At 32.7% G+C, this 22,147-nt stretch overlaps 2 protein-coding genes across 2 annotated transcripts in view; one reads left to right on the top strand and one right to left on the bottom strand.

The window, feature by feature from the left end:
- LOC115883620 overlaps positions 1–3,652 on the top strand; it is an 81,754-nt gene extending 78,102 nt beyond the window's left edge. Inside the window, exon 6 of the mRNA XM_030901977.1 lies at positions 1,866–3,652. Within this exon, the coding sequence (XP_030757837.1) occupies positions 1,866–2,131 (266 nt within the window). The 3' untranslated portion in view covers positions 2,132–3,652. The remainder of the gene's footprint in view (positions 1–1,865) is intronic.
- A 2,517-nt stretch (positions 3,653–6,169) lies between these two features.
- LOC115883618 (transport and Golgi organization protein 6 homolog) overlaps positions 6,170–22,147 on the bottom strand; it is a 28,887-nt gene continuing 12,909 nt past the window's right edge. Inside the window, exons 5-6 of the mRNA XM_030901975.1 lie at positions 10,822–11,012; positions 6,170–6,422 (exon numbers count right to left, since the gene is read on the bottom strand). Of these exons, the coding sequence (XP_030757835.1) occupies positions 6,317–6,422; positions 10,822–11,012 (297 nt within the window). The 3' untranslated portion in view covers positions 6,170–6,316. The remainder of the gene's footprint in view (positions 6,423–10,821; positions 11,013–22,147) is intronic.

Below are 22,147 nucleotides of genomic sequence, written 5' to 3'. Positions count from 1 at the left end.
AATAAATTGTTTTAATTATTTATACTTGTATTTATTTTCGATTTCAATGATAATTGAAGGGGTGGCTGCAATAACCAGCAGCTCCATTTTAAGAAATGTTGCTTGCTGTAACCAGATTCAGCAGTTGTCCAGGTTCTTGTTGCAAACCAAAAGTAAGACAGCTCCCAAATAACGTTGCCATTTATGTACTGTTAAATGAAGATATCTGATTTTTGCAGGAAACAATTGGAGTAATTGAGTAATTAGTATTAAAGGGCAATTCAGCAAAAATCTCACATCATTCTCGTCGGAAATTGTGGTAGTATTGAAATATCCAGTGGCGGTGTTATACAGAATACGGCAATAGTGCGTCGGTCATCTGTAGCTCCTAGAATAAAAAAAATTGGGAATTTTGTTTAAGTGCAAACCTAAAGTATGTACTAGGATGTATTTCAGGAAAATATTATAACTAAATAAATATATATGTTCTATAGAGTGGCTCACAAAAGTGAGTGGATCGGTTGATTTTTTTTATGGAACGCCCTGTATGTTATTGCATTTTTGGCTTCCTTTCAGATCACTTTACATATTCCTAAGATGTTAGTAAATATGTTTCGATAGTTTCAGACATATTAATAAATAAATAAAAAATATATCTTTTTAAGCGTTTCTTAAAAAAATATTTCATATCATACAAGAACTGTCTAGAAATTAAAACTATATTACCTATATTAGGTATTTGCTTTAGATAGTCTATACATACTTACTTTGCTCTAAATATCGTAATCTTAAATCATACAGGGTGTTCAAAATTCTTCGTTAAACTTTCTAAAATAAAAAATAATTTTTCTTCGTTTTTTTTTAAATCAACAAAACCGTTAAAAATGTTGAAATACTACAAAAAATGTTCCTTTTTTAATTACTGAAAAAAATAATATACAAGGTGTTCCATTTAAAAAAAAATAAAGAAAAATTATTTTATATTTTAGAAAGTTTAGTGTAGAATTTTGAATATCCTGTATGATTTAAGATTACCATATTTATAGCAAAGTAAGTACAAACCATCTAAAGTTAATATCTAATATAGTTTTGATTTCAGGACAGGTCTTGTATTATTTGTAATAATGTTTTTGAGGAAGTTTCAAAAAAATATATTTTTTTATTTATTTAGTAATATCTCTGAAATTATCGAAATATATTTACTCATATCTTAGGATTATGTAACGTGATTTGAAAGGAAGCCAAAAATGCAATAATATACAGGGTGTTCCATTAAAAAAAATCCCGATCCACTCACACTTTTTTAAACCACCCTATAGAAGTTAAAATATTTTCCCGAAGTACATACTTTAGGTATGCACTTAAATAACATTCCCAAGTTTGTACTGTACTGTATATTATGCCACAGATCATACAGATTATAAACTTATCGTCAAAAGCATTGTTTTTCGTGGTTCCAATTTTTGGAGTCGCGCACTAATTGGGTTACTAGTTTGCGCACAAGCACGCCCATTTATGGCCTCTAAAATTGTGCACAGCGCCTGACCGGCCTTGTGACTGGCCCAGTTATTACGCTGTTTAAACGGAAGTTTATTTTTGCGCACAAGAAAATTTACTCGTTTGCTCTTCGTCATAAAAAACAATTTTCTTACCACGAATTAGGGACAAGATTTTTATCTGTATACTTATAGGATACCTAATCTGTGATTATGCCTACTGTAGTACTGTATATTATAATATACTTTATACCTTTAACTTTTTTAACTTGATTTGTGCATATTATAATTATCAGTACACACTTACTTAGGAAATCACTACATGCGGTACCACCTACTGATCTTTATTATAATTTCACTGACTAAACTTGACTTCTCCTCTTGTTACAGTAAAAGAAGAATTTATAGCTGAATCCCAAGCACCCTACAAAAGCCAGATAGTACCAATCTTCGTCATCACCATGCTGTCCATAGCCGGAATCATCGGCCTGGCAGCCATAGTCCTGAAAATCTCAGGAAAAAGACTCCTTGACGAAATGGACAACATCTCCATTGCTTCCGATCTTTCCACTAGCAGCTGCAGCACAGTATCAGAAGTGGAGATGTGCATTGAAGACAAACCCAGAAACATTAAAAGTAATAAAGAAAGCAAATAGTGACATTTTGTTCTAAGATTCGTGAAGATTTTTTTTCGCTTTGTTTGGTGATAAGTTTATTTATTTCTTATTTGGTTTTAATTTTCGTATTCGTGCATTTTTGTATTTGTATTTTTTTTTCCTGTTTGTAAGGAAAATGAACTACGGTGAGATTGATTGTGTTGTATTTTAAAGAGGAGAGAGTGTAATAACTGGTAGTGTGGAATGTTTCGATACACTAGTGCATTCCTAAAAATGTGATAATTTATTTTGTACTGTGAAGTAGTGCTTTTAGGTTAGATTTTTCGATGTTTAGGTATATAGACTTTTATATCCAGTAAATTTTTAAAAGAATAACCATTAATTCATATTGTGAGACATCACTGATAAATAATTTAAAAAAAAATTGATAGATTATCAAACAATATATTTATTTCTTGAAAAATGCATAATTTTTTATAAAGAAATATTTTTTTTTCTGGAGAATAGGTATAACAATTATCAAAAAAATATGTTTCAAACGAATTTTATGTCTGTCCACTGAGAAAATACATGACAGTGACAGTTGTTGTCTGTCTTTTTTACTCGCAGGCAATGACTAAAGAATACAAGGATATATAACACCTAAGACCAAATTGTTACCATGGCTCCAAACAGTGCCGTGGTACATATTTTTCTCAACTTGATTAAAGGAATTCTTAAACTTAATTGCTTGAAGGGATATTTATATTGAAAAAAATAAAACTAATGAAAAAAACTTGGAAACTAATGATTAGATTCAATTATCAAGAAAAATAAAATAGATATTATGTTAGTATCTATATTATTGTGAGTCATTTTAATCGTTACAGTTGAAGGTTGGAACCTTTGGTATTACACAGCAAAATAAAACACTAAATCACCACAATCACCAAAACACTTTTACTTTTACACTGGATGCGCGTTTCGCTAACCATGTTAGCATCATCAGCAGATGATTATAAACTGTCAGTTTATAGTGATTTAGTGTTTTGTTTTGCATTTTAATCGTATTTATCTATATTTTGAAAAAGAAAGTGTATTTTCAGTGTAGACACAAGCTTGTAAATTTTCTATGTTCTTGCGGCTAAAATTCTTAAATTGGATTGTATATTTATATTAGTATTATAAATCTAGAAACATGGAATTGGATTTCCTTCTTGTCACATCAAATTAACTTATATACAAAGTTATTAGAATATGTAATTGTCTAATTTATATATAGAACTACATATAAAAATAAATTACTATACCTAGTTAAGTTATTTTTGGACACCTCAAAAATAAAATTAGTTAAAACAATTTTTGAGAGTAAAATCCGTACCTTTAAAATATATTTTCAAATCAATATATTTTTAAAAAGTTTTTTTCTCTAAAACATTTATTACTCGCTGAAACCTAAAAATAATGGATTGTTTTATGAATTCTACAGTCGATAGTTTAGTATATATACCGGGTGCGTCTCAAAAGTGGCTCACCCCTATACTTTTTTTTTCAGATAAAAAAACGAGGTTTGGTATGTTAGTATATGACATAAATTAGGATTGATTGACGTATTAAATTGTTTTTGGTCACTACACACATGTTGACTAAATAGTTATTAGACTGAAATCATAACTTTGAAATTATTTTGTCAAAAGTACAACAGAAACTGTTTTATCGTCATTTTTTCGAAGAAAAATTTATGATTAATTTAAAAAATAAAAAAGTTCCCAAATTTATCAATTCAGTCAAATAACTATCTATTCAACGTATTTATTTTTTGTATTAACGACACGTATTGACTATTTTCGTTCTATATAATCTTGAGAACGGTTGCTCGTAGCGATTTTTACCAAGAGACATTTTTTACGTAAAAAAAACGCCGGAAATGTATATTTTTAACTCAGTAGTTTCATACAGGTACGAACGAAAAGTTATTACTCTTAAAAACAGTTAAAACACATGTAGGTGGCGCCCCCTACAGATAGGAGTCATATTTACATCCAAATCAAATTTCTCATCTCAAAAGACTCTCAGACACCAATTTTCATCCAAATATTGACGTTACTTCCGAAATTATTTGGAAAAAATCGAAATAAAAATGAAACTTCTACACCCTGTATCTCCGAAACTAAGCAATTTAGGACATACATTTATACGAACTTTTTTACTTATATTTATCTGCAGAATATGCTACCAAAGTTTCCGGAATACAGTTCGGACCACCCTGTATGAAATACACTTATTTGGATTTTGATCATTCACTTTTAACAAACGCTTACTAGTAAAAAGTCAAAGACAAACCATTTTTTATTTTCAAAAAAAGATGATTAAAAAATTGATTTTATCGCTAGGTATTTTCAAATGACAATCTATTATTTTTTAGATATCTATAATTTTATAAAAAAAAACAATTTGTATGTCCAACTATTATGGTGAGTTAATGTTAAAGACTGCTTGAATAACATAGCCTTTATTGGGAAATCGTGGGAGTTGCATATTTTTGCATTCGTTATATACCAAGTGTTCAATAGAAATAACGAAGAATATTTAAAAACATACCTATGAAAATCTAAAATTAGTATTCATAAGCATCAAGAATGTTATAGTAATATTGAACATTGGGTATAGTATGCAATTTCGGGTATATTAATAAGAAATATAGTAATATTTTAAGCCATATTTTATTAATAAATAGTATTTTTCAAATATTTACAACGTTTTATTTAATTTACCCTTACTCATTAGATTATTTTTTCTTGCATGTATTTTTTATATATTATAAAAAATAGAAGCATACCAAAAATATTCGTTTTCTGATCATAGTTATGTAAAAAATTATACAATTATAAAAAAACATACCTATTTGTTAGTGTAGATAAAAATATTCATATTTTTCAACTTTTTATGTCAATTTTTCATAATTACCTCTGTATCACAATTTTTTTCGGTAATTATTGGGAAAACTGGAAATCGTCCGATTTTCACCAAAATTGGTATACTATTTTGAAGTCGTAGATTAGGAATCTGAACTTTTTTCTAGCGGTCTCTTACCGTTTTGCAGAAAAACGAAAAATCATTTCAACATCGAATTTTTCTTAATTTCTTATATTTTTAAGGTTTTCTAGCATATATTTTGTTAGGTATTCAATAAACAATGATGTTTTTGGTATTTTCTGTTACTTTTTTAACCAATTCTATGCATAATAGAAGAAAATTTGCTAAAATAAATTTGTAAACAATCTGAAAATATTGGGTTATGTGTTTCTGGCATTTAAAGCAACGTTGCCAATGCTAAACCTAAATTTAGCGTATTTTTTCGCTCATTCTGGAATTATGAAAGGCGGTCGCCAGAAGAACGGCTCCTTCCCATAACTGCTATTCTACCAACGAGATCTGACTATAACCACGAAGTTGCACGAAAGAGTTTTGATTGCATTGGTTACAACTTCCATGCGGAGGGTGTTAATCTTTTGTTGTTGTATTATACCAAAAAAAGATTAACCTCCTCTGCAAAGAAGTTGAAACCAATACAATCAAAACTCTTTCGCGCAACTTCGTGATTATAAATAGTCTTTATATAACTTCTTTGCGGAGGGGGTTATTTTTTTTTGGGTATAATATAACAATAAAATAACAAACCAATGCAATCAAAACTCTTCCGCGTAACTTTGTGGATATACATAGGTGGTATATTTAACTATTGTCAATCTCATAATAGGTAATTTATTTAAAATGCCTAATCACCCGAAAAAATAGAAGATATTGCAACGTTGTAAATTTTCAAATTTCTCTAGATTAGGTCTAGAATATATTTGTCTCTCTCATTACATAGTAGAGAGAAAGAAGAATATGTGAAATGTCAAACTTCCATCTGGTCTCAATTTTCTTTGTTATTTTGTTAAGAAAAGTGTTTTTCAGTAAAATTTTGGACATTTTTCTATCCTCAACCAAGTGTGGCTTTTAGATAAACTATAATATAATGAAAAGATAGTGAAATTATTACTTTATAGGATCGAAATAAAGAAAAATTCAACGTTGAAATTATTTTCCGTTTTTCTGAAAAACGGTAAGAGACCGCCAAGAAAAAAAGACCAATTCAGATTCGTAATCTGCGACCTCAAAATAGGGTGTATACCAATTTTGGTGAAAATCGGACGATTTCCAGTTTCCCATTAATTACCTTTTTTTCTATCATATACAATTTTAGTCCAGCATAATTATTTTTTTCTCCATACTCAGTTGTGGTTTGGGAAACACGAAATTTTTCATATTTTCGTTTAATTCTTCCAATGCCAGTTGAGCTTGTAACCTGCAAACAACATAATAAGATAATTATTAAATAATTTAGCGCCTAAAAATTCGTGTCAAGGAAAACTTCCGGTTTTATTAAAAGAAATGCTACTAAAATAAAAAATAAAATACAGTAAAACGATCAGCTGTGTGGCTGCAGAGTATAACGTATTGTATTCTCTTAACGATGGCTTGTTGTCATATTAATTTACTTATTTATTAATTATTTAGTTATTTATGTATCACTACCGACTTTAAAATTGAAAGGCGCATACGAAACAATTACTATAAGATACATTGACCTTAGATACTAGCTAATAAAAATATTGAAACCGTATAGAAAATCGTACGGGAGTGTTATATTTGGTATCTTTATTATTTAAGGCATAATATAAAAAAAACGATTCGAACGAGATTCTTATTATATTATACTCCTTAAGAGTCTATTACGCTGTACTTTCAGGTCGCTCTCAGGGGTCGGGTAAAGCGGGTGTGTGGCCGAAGAAAATATATATTATATTTCAGAAATCTGCCTAAGGCTTAGCCCGATCCTGTCGTGTTAAGCCACACCCAAAATTCCAAACAAACGTGTTTTGATTAAGGCTTGATTAAGGTTTGCAGAGCTTAAGCATTTGCCATAAAATAGGGAGCAATTTGTTACGAAACCATGTAAATTATATATCACTGTAATCACAAAACTTCAATCTATTTCCGTATTGTAACGGAATTTTAAATTGTCTTTATTTTCCAGAAAATTTAGTCCAAACATAAGAAATATTTTGTTGATGTCGAATATCAAAATCTTAAAAATAAAAAGTTGTCTAAAAATGTGATATAATACGGATATAGTATAATCCTTTATCTTTAATTTCCTTTTTCATTTGTGTAAAAATACCTAGCCAGTTTGACATAAAACGTTAAATGCCGAACGCTTATTTTGCTACTTTTTCGGACTAGTGAAATGGACACTTAACAATATAGAATCACACAAAAAAAGATACTCTTGGAGAATGGCTATTCTCCTGTAACGTGAAACAACTAACTTCTTAGGAAAATACAAAACAAGAAAATATGGTTGACGACGAATTTAAATTATGACTGACCGACACTGAAAGGAGACTGGCGGTAAAATCAGTATTGGAACCGGATAGCACACCTGTCTAAAAAATGTATAATAAAGAATAATCCAATGAGAAGCAATGTATTGGAGAAAGATGGATATACGGATCACTTTGACTATTATGGGTAAAAAAACATTTTTTGAGTGTGAAACATTTTTAAAAAAGGAAATAAGAAATTCCTGTTAAAAAGTCAGTGTTAAAAAAATTGATGGTGGTCAGTATAATTAAGCTAAAAATAAGCGGTTTGCGGTCGTGATTTTACTTTACCTAATAGGGAAAGGCGTACCGGCAACGCCGCAACAGCACACCGTCACATTTCTCTCACTCCGACTTAATAAGATCCCTATGCGATTTACTTCCACACATGTAAGTACCGACCGACCCAAAAGTAATAGTTGCCAGTACGGTATATTAATTTTTTTGTAGTTTTTTCAAAACCCTTTTAACCCATATAAATTTATTTGTACCTATGCTATATTTTAAATAGTTTTTTAACAGTTGAAGTGAATGTAGATAGAGCACTATTAGAATATCGAAATTGAGATACATCTCTAAATAGAATTCTAGGGCTTACAGAACCGCTAGTTTGAATTAAAAAAATTGGACCACCTCGTAGATAAAATATTTCTACTGAAAAACTGGCAAACATAAACTTTAATTAGTATTCCATTCACCCAAAGCCCTAATATCTAGGCCTAACCTACTGTCACACGATCGCCGTTTGGCAAAAACTCGTCTTCGTATTAACGCGATACATATAAAACCACTTAAAATTTAATGGGGTAACCCATCGCCTCCCTCCAATATCATCTTCTTATTTCAGGTCAGAATGGTAACTAAGTGTATAAATATCTGCGACTCTCTCACTGATACGGCTATTTATATATTCTATATTGTGAGAAAAAAAAGGAAAAAAATCGTTTTTCTTAGTGGTATATCTGGTTTCCCAACGTTATGTAAGGATCATGTAAGCACTGCATAATGAGTGAGCATCATGCTCCAGTAAGTGTCACTGAAGTTTCTTCGCTTATTTTTTGTTTGTGTAGTTCGTTATTTCTAAATAAATTAAAATATATTTAATGTATTCCGTTCATATGTCTAATAAGTTTATTTTAGATTTTTTAGTCCTCCCTCTATAACTTATCTTAATAAAATTTTGGGAAAACTTAAAAACCTTGTTCTTCCAGTTTTTTGTTTTCCTAAAATTTTAGAACTTTAGAAAAAATAGATGAAAATAATTTCAATTTTGTCGTTGTCATTTTTTCTCGATTTCCACCATCATCAACATTCCTAATTTAAATACACAGCTCTGGTTGTTTTATTTCACTATTTAATGACCCTGCAACTACAAAATAAATTGCGATACAAAAATCATAGCAATTTGTTTTTTTTAGAAAATCAGCATTATTGGGATAATTTCGAAACGACTCCATGTAGAGACCACTGACAAAGCAATTAGCGTTTTGTTTATAATACCACAAGTAAAGCAAAAAAAGCACTTTTTTCGATACAAAGATGATAACAATCTATTCGTCCAAAACAATATCAACATTATTAATGAAAAATAAATATATAACCTTCCCCACCACTTTATCTTTGACAATAGACACAATTATCAGTCTATATTTCATATCAATTAAACTTTTAATTACGTAATCGAGGGCACAATTTTTAAATTCATTGTTGCCAACCATGGACATATTCGGCACTGGACTGACTAACTGGAATTTAAATTTTCCGCTAGGGATACAGGTGGTAGCTCTGCTGTAAAAAATGTCAGGTTGCCGCATTTATTTATTTATTTCCTGACATTGTCATTCGTTTTAACACTTTAGTTTTGTATTACGAGTTTTTGGTTTAAATAAATAGTGTTGGTAATACCTTAGGCTTGAAAATGTTTACTAGTAGACCTTGCAGTCGAATATTGTTCTTTATAGAACCTCTTTTAGTGCGAAGTATACAAGATAGCTTAATATTCGTAAGAAATTCATCGAAACTTTATTAGAATATTTTGAACGGGAAGGCTGTATTGTATTTGACTAAGAGTGCGGCCGCGAGTGCCTATTCGGGTCAGTTTCTACAAGCTCTTTAATAGAAAAATAGCATTAAAGTTCACTCTCCAGACCTAGCCTTTTAACATAGGCCTTTATGTCCGAGGGTGATTTCCTTTATGTCTCCTAGGTCTGATAGGTCTAGCATGGGTTTGCCAAACATCTCAAACCTGATCCTGCCCCCAGCGGGGCAGGTACACATAACGTGCCTTCATTGTTTCGTCATCCTCCATACAGAGTCGGCATTCGGCGTCTTCCACCAGTCCCATCCTCTATAGGTAGGTGTGATCTCAGCCGGTAGTGGCCCGTGTACACTGCACCTTTAGGAGTTCTCTTGTTCTATATTTGGATGGCCCTACTAAGATTTACTTGGCATGTTCCATTCCGGAACTGTCATTCCAGTCCCGGAACGCCGATCACACCCCTAACCTATTCGCAGAGCCAGTCTCTTGCGAGATTTTTTGGAATGCAGTGTCGGTTCTGGGCCCACGAATGGCGGCCCTGCACCAATTTTGGCAAAGGAATCAGGACGTCCATTTCTCTCTAGGCCGACATGTCCCGGTATCCATATTAGCGACACCTTGTTCCTATCTCCTAATATATTGAGTAGTTATCATCTTACAATGAAGAATCGTCATAGACGTGCTTTTCGTTGCCTCAAGTGCTTTCAACGCGGCTTGACTGAAAATATGCATATTGTTTTCCCGGTATATTGCCGTTCTACCAGCAGTTGCACACAAGTTTCAATAGCATATAGCTCAGCTTGGAAAATTGTGTTGTGTTTTCCAAGACTGTGATAGATCTCAGTCTTTGGACTGCTGCAGTAAATTCCTGCGCCAGATCCTTTTTCGTTTTTGGAGCCGTCCGGGTACCAACACGGCTGTAGTAATGACCCTTAAGTGCTTTTAAGAAGGTGAGTTTTCTTGATGTAAATAATAACTGGTTATATATTTATAATTAATTTACTTTTGTTTCCTAAAATATTTTGATTAAAAGAAAATATATAAAAGTGGGCAACGCTGTGCCGGTCAAGCTTAATCACGTGGCTAAAAGTTTATTTGGGATAAACTGTATAGGACAAAAAGAAACTGATATGATTGAAAAATACAATTTTCAATATTTAAAAGCTATGGAATTTTCAAACCAATCAAAGTCTTTAAATTCAACCAATAAAATTAATATCGTACAGTCGGATATCGGACGCATGAAAATCCGCTTAATCAGATCTTAAGTCTATTCAACTCACCTCATGACGTCATCCTTATCGTCGCGATAGATCTGCTTGAGGGTGCGATAAATCGGCAGGATGTCTTCCTTGAGGAAGGCGATCGTTTCGCTTTCCAGGCCGGCCAGCAGCTGTCTGATAACGGTAACGGCCGCTCTGCGCGCCTCGGGAGCCTTGTCCGTCGTTATGACCGCGTGGACGCATACCAGCACCTAAATAAACAACCAGGTTGGTTCATTAGAAGAAGATTGTTGGTGTAATATCGGAAGATACCAGTGCGGAAACATAAAGAAATAGTATATTGCGTACTGTGTAAGGAAGTGTTCCATTAATGTCGAGAGTGTAACTAAATCTCGAGACAGTAATAATTAAAACTTTCCTTGGAGGTTTGTATATTATTTTAATTACGACCACACTAGTAATCAAAAATTAGGTACATTATTATACACTCTACTAAAAGTAAAAAAATATAACACTTTACACTTTGTGTGGACCTCAAGTGGTATTGTGGCAAGTGGCAAGTGACCCCAAGCACTATTTAAACCTCTGTAAAATGTTTGCCTTTAAGAATTAGGCCTCGCCGCGCCATTTACCTTTAAGTTAGGGTACCAATATGCAACTGTTAAAGGCGCACTTGATTTTATCAAGTATTGTTCCTACCAGCCCTACCAGCGGGGGCTAAAGTTTCGTTGGGGTCTGTGTGGCACCACCACGCCAAGAATGTTACATTATTAGGATGGTGGGTAGTGTAAAAAGTCTGCCTCACTGAAACGCTAATTTTGAGGAAGCATTAATTGAGTGGTCTGATGAACTTAAAGAAAAAATTTCCGTACGATTTATTTTTCATATCAACATAGGTCCGATTCTGCTTTATTTCGTAGCTACAGGGTGTTAAAGTTTTAATATTTTTTCGATTTATTATAATTTTCATCCAAGTACTTTAGCGTTTCGAATGAAATTTTGAGGATAAAAGTTATTATAAATGCGACATATTTTAATGCTAAAAAAGTGTCGATAAATTCATCAGGGGCGTGCATATAAGTTATCCCTGGAATATTTTTCAAAAAAAAAACATGAGCGCCACTGACTTTTTTCTTTTGATATCAAAATTGTGTAGGCCGTTTAATGCTAAGTAAAAGTTATATCTTGGTGTTTTGGCGAATTCAGCCTCCTTGATGAGATAAACGCAATTTAGTTATCACAATTAAAAAATTAAAATAAAAATAAAATTAATAATTTATATATTTTACCTAATTTATTATTAAATATTATTACTATTAATTACTAAAATATTAGCCCAACCTACAGCAATTTCAAATAAAAAAATAATGGTATTATAGGCAAGATAAGGCTGTACTTAAACTGCCGTTAAACGGTAGCTTACTAAAATGCCGTTAATAGGTATGACGTCGTTGATGTGACGCACTTGACAGCTTTATGAAATATAGGAATTTTATAAGGACTAACCAACGGTATCCACCCCACCAAATAACCAACTTAACCAACGCAACTAACCTCGAAACTGATAAAAAATATAAAAAACAAATATAAATTAGTAAAAATCAACCAACCCCACCAAATAACCAACTAACCAATGAATTAACAGCCTCCAAATAACCACGCTAACGAACCCGCTAAATAACTAAACCAATTCAACCAAAAATAGTGAAACCAATGCAATAAGATCACGCTATATCATTCGCTTACGAAGCGATAGCCTCAGCCACTGACCCACAGGTGCTCTTGCAAAATGCTTAAGGCTAGGCATTACTTTCCGCCGACATGAACGACGTCACAATATCTATTAACGCCATTTTAGTAGGCTACCGTTTAACGGCTGTTTAAGTACATCGTTAAGATAATTACAAAAAAACCTAATTTTAAAAAATTTTAACATACTGTACTCCATCCTGTAACTCTAAAACTAAGCATTTCCAAACCCATGTTTATAGGAACTTTTTTTCATATGTTTTGATTAGGAATCAACAAGTACTTATTTAAAACTTCTGCAAGTTAATGATATTATTTTTTTTTAAGCTATTTGACTTGGATCAAGGCAAATTAATAAAATTGCGTTTCTCATCAAGGAGGCCGAAATCGACAAAATATTAAGAAACAACTTTTAATCGGCATTAAACTGCTTACACTATTTTGCTAACAAGAGAAAAAAAAGTCAATGGCGTACATGCTATTTTTAGAAAAATATTCCAGTAATAACCCATATGCACGTCCTTGGTGAATATGTCGACACCTTTTTAGCTTTAAAATATGTCGCATTTATAATAACTTTTACCTTCAAAATTTCATTCGAAACGCTAAAAGTCCTTGAAAGAAAATTATAATAAATCGAAAAATTTTTTAAACTTTAACACCCTGTAGCGACGAAATAAAGCAGAATCGGACTTATGTTGATATGAAAAATAAATCTTATTTTTACGTAAGGAATCTCTCCACGATAGATGGCACATGCTTTTTGAAACACCCTGTATAAAATCGGTTTTGGATTAATCGATTCAAAAAATCGGGAATCGTATGTCAAAAGATCGATTTTCTTAAGAATCGATTTAAACCGAGCATCCCTACTCGCCTTAGAAAGTATCATTTTACTCCAATAAAACAATATAAGTACTATTCACAGTAGTATTATACGATACATCATAATAAAACCTACTGAGTGTGTATCCCTGTTGATGATAAAACCCACTGTATGTTGTGAGCTATTATAGACGAACTGAATTTCTTTTTAATATTACTGCTTTTCAATAATCCATATATTTTTTTCTTTTCAATGAACGGCATTCTTTGCTTCGTAATTACAAACATTAAGCTCGTTCCAAATTCCTAGATGAAAATTACCGTTCATCTGAATAATGGCGGTACTCACCTCGTGCAGTACCTACCCGAAACAACTTGTTATTATTATCTAATTATGGTCGCGTTCCGATTCTGGCTCGCTTCGGAACAAAAGCATTTTTGTTTACCTTATGATCTTTTATTATTTCACCGTTAAATAACCCAAATCTTCGTTCATCTGGACTAGACGATATGCATACAGTTTGTCTCGATACAGGGTGTCTATAGTTTACCCAGCAAGAAAATATTTTTTTAAAGATTTATCATTTATCATTATATCATTTTTTAAAGATTTTTACGTTTTATTTTTAATTTAAAAGTAAAGTAAAGATTTGAAGTTAACGTCTCCTTTTTGCTGCCAGGGCTAATCTGGACGCGGCCTACTTTGTTTACGCGGAATCCGAACCGCGGTCCTCGGCCATATCATGGTCAATGGCCTACCGACTTGGCAAGTGTCTAAATCGACTCTTACTCACGAGATATCCGATCTCATCGGACCTCAAACCGGCGCGGCGTGAATGAGCAGTGTGTGTCAATAGGTTTTACACTTTTGCCTTTATTGGGCAACAGCACGATACAGTGTTTTGAACCGGTCACCCGTCCATCCACTAGTATCGCCTTACGTCGCTTAACTTCGGTGATCTAATGGGAACCGGTGTTTCGACGTAGCTAGGCCGTTGCCCTGTATTTTTAATTTAATAACTAGAATTTTAGTAATTAACTGATTTATTTGTTTTATAGCTTATTTTACTTATTACATACTGGCAAAAACTAGTCCTATATGAAGATTATTCTAAGCGTTATTATGGGTTATTTATTTATTTATTTTGTACACCTTACAACGCCATAAGTGATAAGAGGGGGTGCTATTAATGCAGAAACTAATAATCACAGAATTAAAAAAAAACTAACGTAGAAATAACTTTGAAAGTGGTGTAATGTGCTGACCAATCAAACTTACTTCCCTGACTGCAGTCAAGGGTAATAAAGGGCCTTTATTGTCACGTTCTCGTTCAAAATAGTTTATTAGGGAAGCTACAAGCTCTTTGCTTCGACTAGTCATGGCCGGAACAGCAATTTTTTAATAAAAGGTACAACCTGTTCCAGTTGCAAAAGATACCTGTTCCAAGAAACCTGTTCCAGTTCCAAACTGTTCCAAAACGTAAACTAATACCGTACTAGTACCATTAAGTTTCGGTTATCCCTATTTCTGGTTTGTTGTAATATGTTTAACTAAACATTTTAAAAAAATCCCAACAAATTTTCGAAAAATATAAACTTTTCAAAAACATTTTTTCGCGAAAAAACCTCATGAGAATCGAAATATACCACCCCTAAAAATATGTGCACTTATTTAAGACTCATTCTGTATGTGAATAAATAAAGATTTATAATTCTGTTATATACTTAAAAAATACATTCTTGGAAGCGTTTAAATTATATGTACTATATTTATTATAAAATACAATAACCAACTGTTTCTACACTGTATTTTTCAAAAAAACTATTGCGATTCTCAACCTCAAACCAGTTCTTTTTAGTTAACTGTACCAAACAGTTCCAAGTCTCAAACTGTTTCACGTCTCAAACTGTTCCAAGTCCCAAACTGTTCCAAGTCTCAAACTGTTCCAAGCCCCAAACTGTTCCACATGAATAAAACAGTTCCAGTTACACTCGTCTTTATATATATTTTGCTGTGCTAATTTGTGCCGCAGTGTTTTGAAACAGCTAGAACAGTTGGAAATGGAACTGGTACAGGATAGCACATGAACCTGTTTCAAGCTAGTTCCAAAACAAACTGTTTCGAAAATAACAGATCCTCTTCCAAAGCATCATGACTAGCTTCGACTGTTAAATGCTTCGGCATATTTTCAACACACAATTTCAAGAAATGCAATACAAGAACTCGAAAATTTGGTTCTTAAAAGAACTGTTTGTACTTAAAATAGGCGAAAAAACGAGAATTACTCACAGATTCAATATCAACACGATATTATACAAAAGAATGACTAACATTACGATAATTGTAAAATAATAAACGACAACCTTGCTGAAAACGGTGCAATGTGAAATGAAGAGCTGCTCGGCATCTTAAATTATACAACAATTTTATACATTTTTGACAAAAATTTATTTAGTCAGGTTTACAGACTGTCAATGTCGATATGATTGATGACGTGCATCAGAAAATGTTTTGCGATTACAATATATCTCCCCACTTATAGCTAACATTTTCTCACTTAGATGTGTTATGCAGAAAATATTATCTACGCTTGCTCTTCTGTTTCTGAGTTCAAGCCGTAAAAACTGTTTTCTTGTTTGTAAAAGTAGTTTGTTCTATGACACCCTGTATAAGATTGTTTGAAGGTTTAAAGACATAAATTATATTGTTGTACTCATATTGTACTTATTTTCTATACAATAGCATAACAAAATATATTTATTCAGCACTAGCACAGCACGCCACAGCTTTTAACCATGTCAGTTCAAGCAACAGATGGTTAAAACAGCATCAAACATCTGGTATTGCCTCACATAGCAAAATATGCGCACAAAACATTGTTACTCTAATTCGGAGATATCAACTATGAGAAAAATAAAATTGAAAATCAAAATATCTGTTTTTTAACACTAAGTTCAGAATCCATGGAGACAACCTTCCCATTCGTTAAGCCGCCACTGAACTCCACTGAAGAAATAAATTTCTCCAAAAAGAATTGCAATAAAAGTTGTAGTTAAAATTATCAAATATTCCATTTAATATGCCAATCCTATAATGCAATAAAACAAATATTTATTCATAATTGAATACTTTTGTGATAACTAAAGAATGCCTATTAAAATGTATAGTGCGCGAGAGGTACTATTTCCCAGTGATGACCGGCTTGAAAACTGCATCTGACAGTAATATCAACTCGTACTATCTAATAGACACTGATAGATATCTAAATTATGCCTAGTTACAGTTGCGCCTTTCAGTTTGACCTATAAACCGACAAATTCGCTATGTAAAATTAATAGATATACGGCATACGATATACGACTAAGAGCGATAAGAAAAAACTAGACTTGACTAGTAATATAAAGATACATATAGTACAAAAAGGTTGATTTTTTATGAAATAATAATAAGGTTGACGTTCCGACTAAGGAAACTGCATTGTAGTACCAAATTTGGATCCAATGCAATCTCTATCTACAGGATTATTCACCACATACGATACGGTGTATTGTATTGGTTGTATATCGATTAGATTTTTACAAATTGTAAGTTTTGGGTTCGTAGAAGGACAACTTTTAATTTCTAACCTAAATGTTAAAAATATTTTTACAAGATAGAGAGTGTCGCAAATAAATTAAAAAATATTATAGTTGTATTTTTTTAAATGGAACACCCTGTATATTATTTTATTTTTAGATTCTACGATTGAAATAAAGGTAAATTTTAGTAAGGTTGTTATCACACTTAAACCTTACCGTTTTTTCAAATATATTTAATTTTGTGAAATTGTAATAAAAATGTTAAAAAAAATAATTAAATTTCTCCAAGGGTATGAAAGTTTTTAATGCTGAATATTTACTCAAGTTTATTTATTGATCACATATTATACTGCGATAATAAAAATAATACTGACTTATACAGAGTGTCTGAACATTTACATTAATTAATTACTAGCTTTAAGCGGCTATAACTTGTTTATTTTAAATAGAACACCCTGTAAATTTTACGAGAATCAGATGCACAATTTAATTGCCTATCAAACTTGTCATACCGTTTTTGCCTTATCTCTTTAAGTTTTCGTAGAAAATGCTTTTTCGTATAATTTAGACCTCATTTATTAATATACCCATGGAATACTGACATTTTAGATTTTTTTAAAGCAACAAAAAATGTACAAAACGTGCAGGTGCTAAAAACGATAATATTGCAAGCCCATTTTTTTACAAAAAGAAAACTATTTAAATCTTTGTAAAAAAGTATACCAATTAAACATACCACCAAATATTTTTTACTGAAATAAGCGAATTATATCAACAATATTAGTATCCGTACTCTTCGAAAATGTGTACCATCTTTAAAAATAATTTAAAATGTCAATATTCCATGGTGATAAATGAGGTCTAAATTATAAAAAAATGCACTTTCTACGAAAACTTGAAGAGGTAGGTAAAAAAATGGTATAATACAATTTGTTAGACAATTAAATTGTGCATCTGATTCTCGTAAACTATACAGGGTGTTCCATTTAAATTAAAGAAGTTATTGCCGTTTAAAACTAGTAATTATTTAAAATAAATTTTTAATCACTCTGTATAAGATAGAATAATTTTTATTATTGCAACACAAAATTTAGTAAATAGAAAAATTTCAGTACAATATTCGGTTTTAAAAACTTAAATACCCCTAGATAAATGAAGCATTAAAATTGTTACTGTTTTTTTATTTATTTGGGACACCCTGTATCTTGTAAAAATATTTTTAAATTGTAGCTCTAATAGTCCTTCAACGAACTTCAATTTGTAAAAATCTAATCGTTTGGCTACAATACTCCGTGTCGTATGTGGTGAATAACCCATTAATTCTTTTAACCAGCAATAATCCTCTAACATTGTCTTAGTTTAAATTCTAGTAATGTCGCCCATCCACAGAACAGTAATCTCAGCCTTTCCGTCGTTATCTGCGTCCGCAAATTTAAATTCCTGCCGGCGCTTCTGTCACGGTCGTAATCGCAAACGAAGAATTAAGATTTCTCAAGCGATAAGCTATGCAAAGATCGTGGCGTTACAGTGGTACCGGGTCGGAGTCTATGCGGAATTAAAATTGGATGAGTACCACAGACACCATACATTCATATAAGACGGATATTTTGTTCATTTATACAAAACATTAAGTTCTCCCACTGCTTTTAGATGGTTCTTTACCAACAAATTCTTATCTGATAGTCAAGCAGCGTTAAAAGCGATCAACTCAGTATCAATCAATTCAAAATTAGTCAAAGAATGCATAGAGAAGCTGAATAAATTAGGCAAAGAAAACAAAGTCCTCCTACTGAGTGCTCACCAAGGGATAGAAGGCAATGAATAAGAAAATTATCTAGCTAGAAAAGGAGCGAACACTCCACTAACTGGGCCAGAACCGTTCTGCTTCCCAAGTGGTAAACCAAACCAAACCAAACCAAACTAAAAGCGGAACTCAAGAACTTGTAAGACTCCATCCGCAACCTGGAATGGGAATCTTGCAAAGTCTAAGACACTCGAAGAAGTTTCTGAGGGCTGACGACCAAGAAAAATCAAAGATCTTCCTGGATTTAAGTAAGAACAATCTTCGGATTGTCACGGGGTTTTTAACAGGACACTGCCTCCTCAATGAACACCTCAGTAGATTGAAACTAAGAAGAAACGGCGAATGCAGATTCTGTGGGGAAAATGGGGAAACACCAGAACACCTCATCACTGAGCGCACCGAGACGACAACCATTCGTGCCATGAACTTTGGTACGACTGATATTGGAGATGGAGAACTACCCTCTGTAAAACCGTCCCAGATACTGGGACTGTATGATGAGTTATAACTCAAGAAATGGGGACAAAATAGATCTGTAAGGTAGCAGTGATTAACCCCCTCCCACTCATTATAATAATAATTCTAAATTCTACCAACAAATTAGGCAAAGAAAATAAGTCCTCCTACTCCGGGTACCAGGCCACCAAGGGATGGAAAGTAATAAAAAAGCAAACGATCTAGCTAGAAAAGGAGCGAATACTCCCACAAACTGGACCAGAACCGTTCAGGTTCCCAAGTGGGAATCAACTTAAAGCAGAATTCAAGAACCTGGAAGACTCCATACAGTCTTGGTCTTGCTGCAAGACTCTTGCAACTTGCAACTCTTGCATTGTTTTAACAGATTATTACTAGAGGCAGGTTCCATAAACAAAATCTTTAAATATATTTATTTTCTTGTCTTTCTTCTTTTACTTATTTAAGATCTAGTCGATCTATTAATTTTAAGGTTGCCTCTGTAGGAGTTCTTGGGAGATGGACTGCTAACTGTCTTTCCATCTTTTTGGAGGTCTTCCCGGCTGTCTCTTATCCATGGGCTTCCTTTCAAGAGCTATGCGCGGTAGCCTGTTTTCTTTCACGCGTTTTACATGTGTAAACCATTGTCTTTCTCTTTGCCTACCCCATCTCACTATGTCCTGTAGTCCATATTGTTGTCTGATATTTGTGTTTCTAATTCTGTCTCTTCTAGTCTTCCCCATTATGGTTCTTAGGTTCTTCATTTCAGCGACTCTTAACATGCTTTAGGTCTTGTTCGTTTCCTCTCGGATTTCTATGCCATATGTCATTATTGGTCTGATGCAGGTCTTATAAATTTTAATTTTACTGTCTGTTCGCATGAAGGGATTTATCCACACTATTTGTCTCAAACATCCTGACATGGCCGTTGCTCTGTTTATCTGGCTTCACAGATCTTTCTCTGGATCATGGTAGAGCGACATATCTATTCCTAGGTATCTGAACTGTGATAATTGCTCAATAATTTTGTTTTCTACTACCAGTTTGCATCTTACCGGCTCTTTAGAGAAAGTTAAGCATTTAGTTGTTTTTTTCTAAAATACATATAAGATTAAAATAAAAAAAGATAAAATAAAAACAAAATTAAATTAAAATGTATGTATTTTAAGTAATTTAATGAAAATGAAACTTTAAAGAAAAATATTATTTGTCTGATAATTTTTTTTATTTTTCAATATATTATATTGAATTGCAATCACATATTTACATTTGTGCAATTTAAAATTCTTCGCTTGGGCTCAAATCGTGTTAAAATTGCTGTTTTTCATAGAAATGCCACTTTTGATTTTTGTAAACTTTATATAGCACAGTTTATATGATAAAATAATCTTACGACAAATACCCAGGTAATAGATGTTATCCACAGAATCAAATCCCTTAAGTGGCAATGGGCAGGACAGCTGGCAAGAAGGACGGACAACAGATAGACCACAAAAATTACAGCATGGTACCCATGAGGTCTCATTAAGAGACTTAGAGAAAGGCCAAAGCTGAGATGGGTCCATGATATTAAGAAATTAGCAGGGATAACTTGAGCCCGCATAACCAACAATAGACAACAATGGGTCCAACTACAAAGAGAGTTATGTGAGGGAGGCTACACCATAATTAGAAATGGTTGAATAAGCTGAGAATGATGATGATGATGATATGATAAAAATCAATGAAATGACGCTCTGTGTAACGAATTCGTTGTCACCCGGTTTTTTTTTGTTTTTTATATAATAGTTTTAGACATTTTAAAACAAATGTGCGTTCAAGAGTCGCTGAATCGGATGAATATTCGTCTCGGTTATTTTTATTCATTACAGGCACATTTCAATTTTTTAGTGTTTTCCCAGACATTGCAGTAAAAAAATAATCTTGTGACCTGACGGTTTAATACGATTTTCTGTGTATATGGGTCGATCCATGAAACGGTTATCTTAACACGCGTTCGCGTTAAAAACGGTCGAAAATAAATCAGCAGAGCCGACGTTGGCCGCCAGCGGCAGGTACTACCAACAACACCCGGAATACGAAAGCCTCAGTACTTACGATTTGAAGATACCATAAAAATAAGTAATGCTAATATACGAACTCTGATTTACAGGCAATATCGCTATATTAATCTTTATATGCTAACATGCGGTATAAGGGACTCCGACAACAATATACACTATCGGACAAAAGTAGAGAAACTTTTTAAAATTGTCTCTTTTTTTAACGCAGGAACTGAGGCCATTTTATACATTGTTAAAATTAAAGATACTTAAATAGTTCTTATTTAAATGAAATAATCATATGTCTCACGAAAACTTAAGATTTTATTCAGTTAAATAAAAAACTATAGGGACAAAAATAGAGAAACTAAAAATTAGTATAAAAATTACAAGTTCATAGTTGTTGCTAACCTAATAAAATTAAAAATAGGTAGAGTAACCGTGATTAGCTATAACTTCACGACATCGCTTTGACATGGAGTCCAATAGTTTTCTTATGGTACCTGGTTCAATGGAATTCCAGGCCTCTTTCAAAATTCTTATCAAATCTTTCTTGTTGCTAGACTTCGTCTTACCCGGCGATGCAGTTCCTCCCACAGGTTTTCAATGGGGTTAAGGTCTGGACTTTGGACAGGAAAGTCCATAACCCTAATTTGTTCAGACAAAAACCATTCTTGGATCATTATCTTGCTCAAATATCCAGGTTAAAAGCAAATTATCAACAGCAAACAGAATCATCACTTTCTTTAAGATGTCCAAATGCATAAATCGATCCATTGTTCCTTCTATTGCATGCAGTAGTCCTATGCCATAGCCCGAGAAGGATCCCCACACCATGCAAGATCCACCACCATGCTTTACAGTAGCCTTGGTATACTTTGGATCAAATATTTTCCCTTCTGGGCGATGTATCCACAATATGCCATCGGATCCA

The sequence above is a fragment of the Sitophilus oryzae genome, unplaced genomic scaffold, assembly GCF_002938485.1.
Source record: "Sitophilus oryzae breed Bouriz unplaced genomic scaffold, Soryzae_2.0 scaffold_1973_pilon_pilon, whole genome shotgun sequence".
Classification (NCBI taxonomy): domain Eukaryota; kingdom Metazoa; phylum Arthropoda; class Insecta; order Coleoptera; family Curculionidae; genus Sitophilus; species Sitophilus oryzae.
The sequence above is the reverse complement of the archived record's forward strand: the minus strand, read 5'-3'. Positions and strand labels throughout refer to the sequence as shown.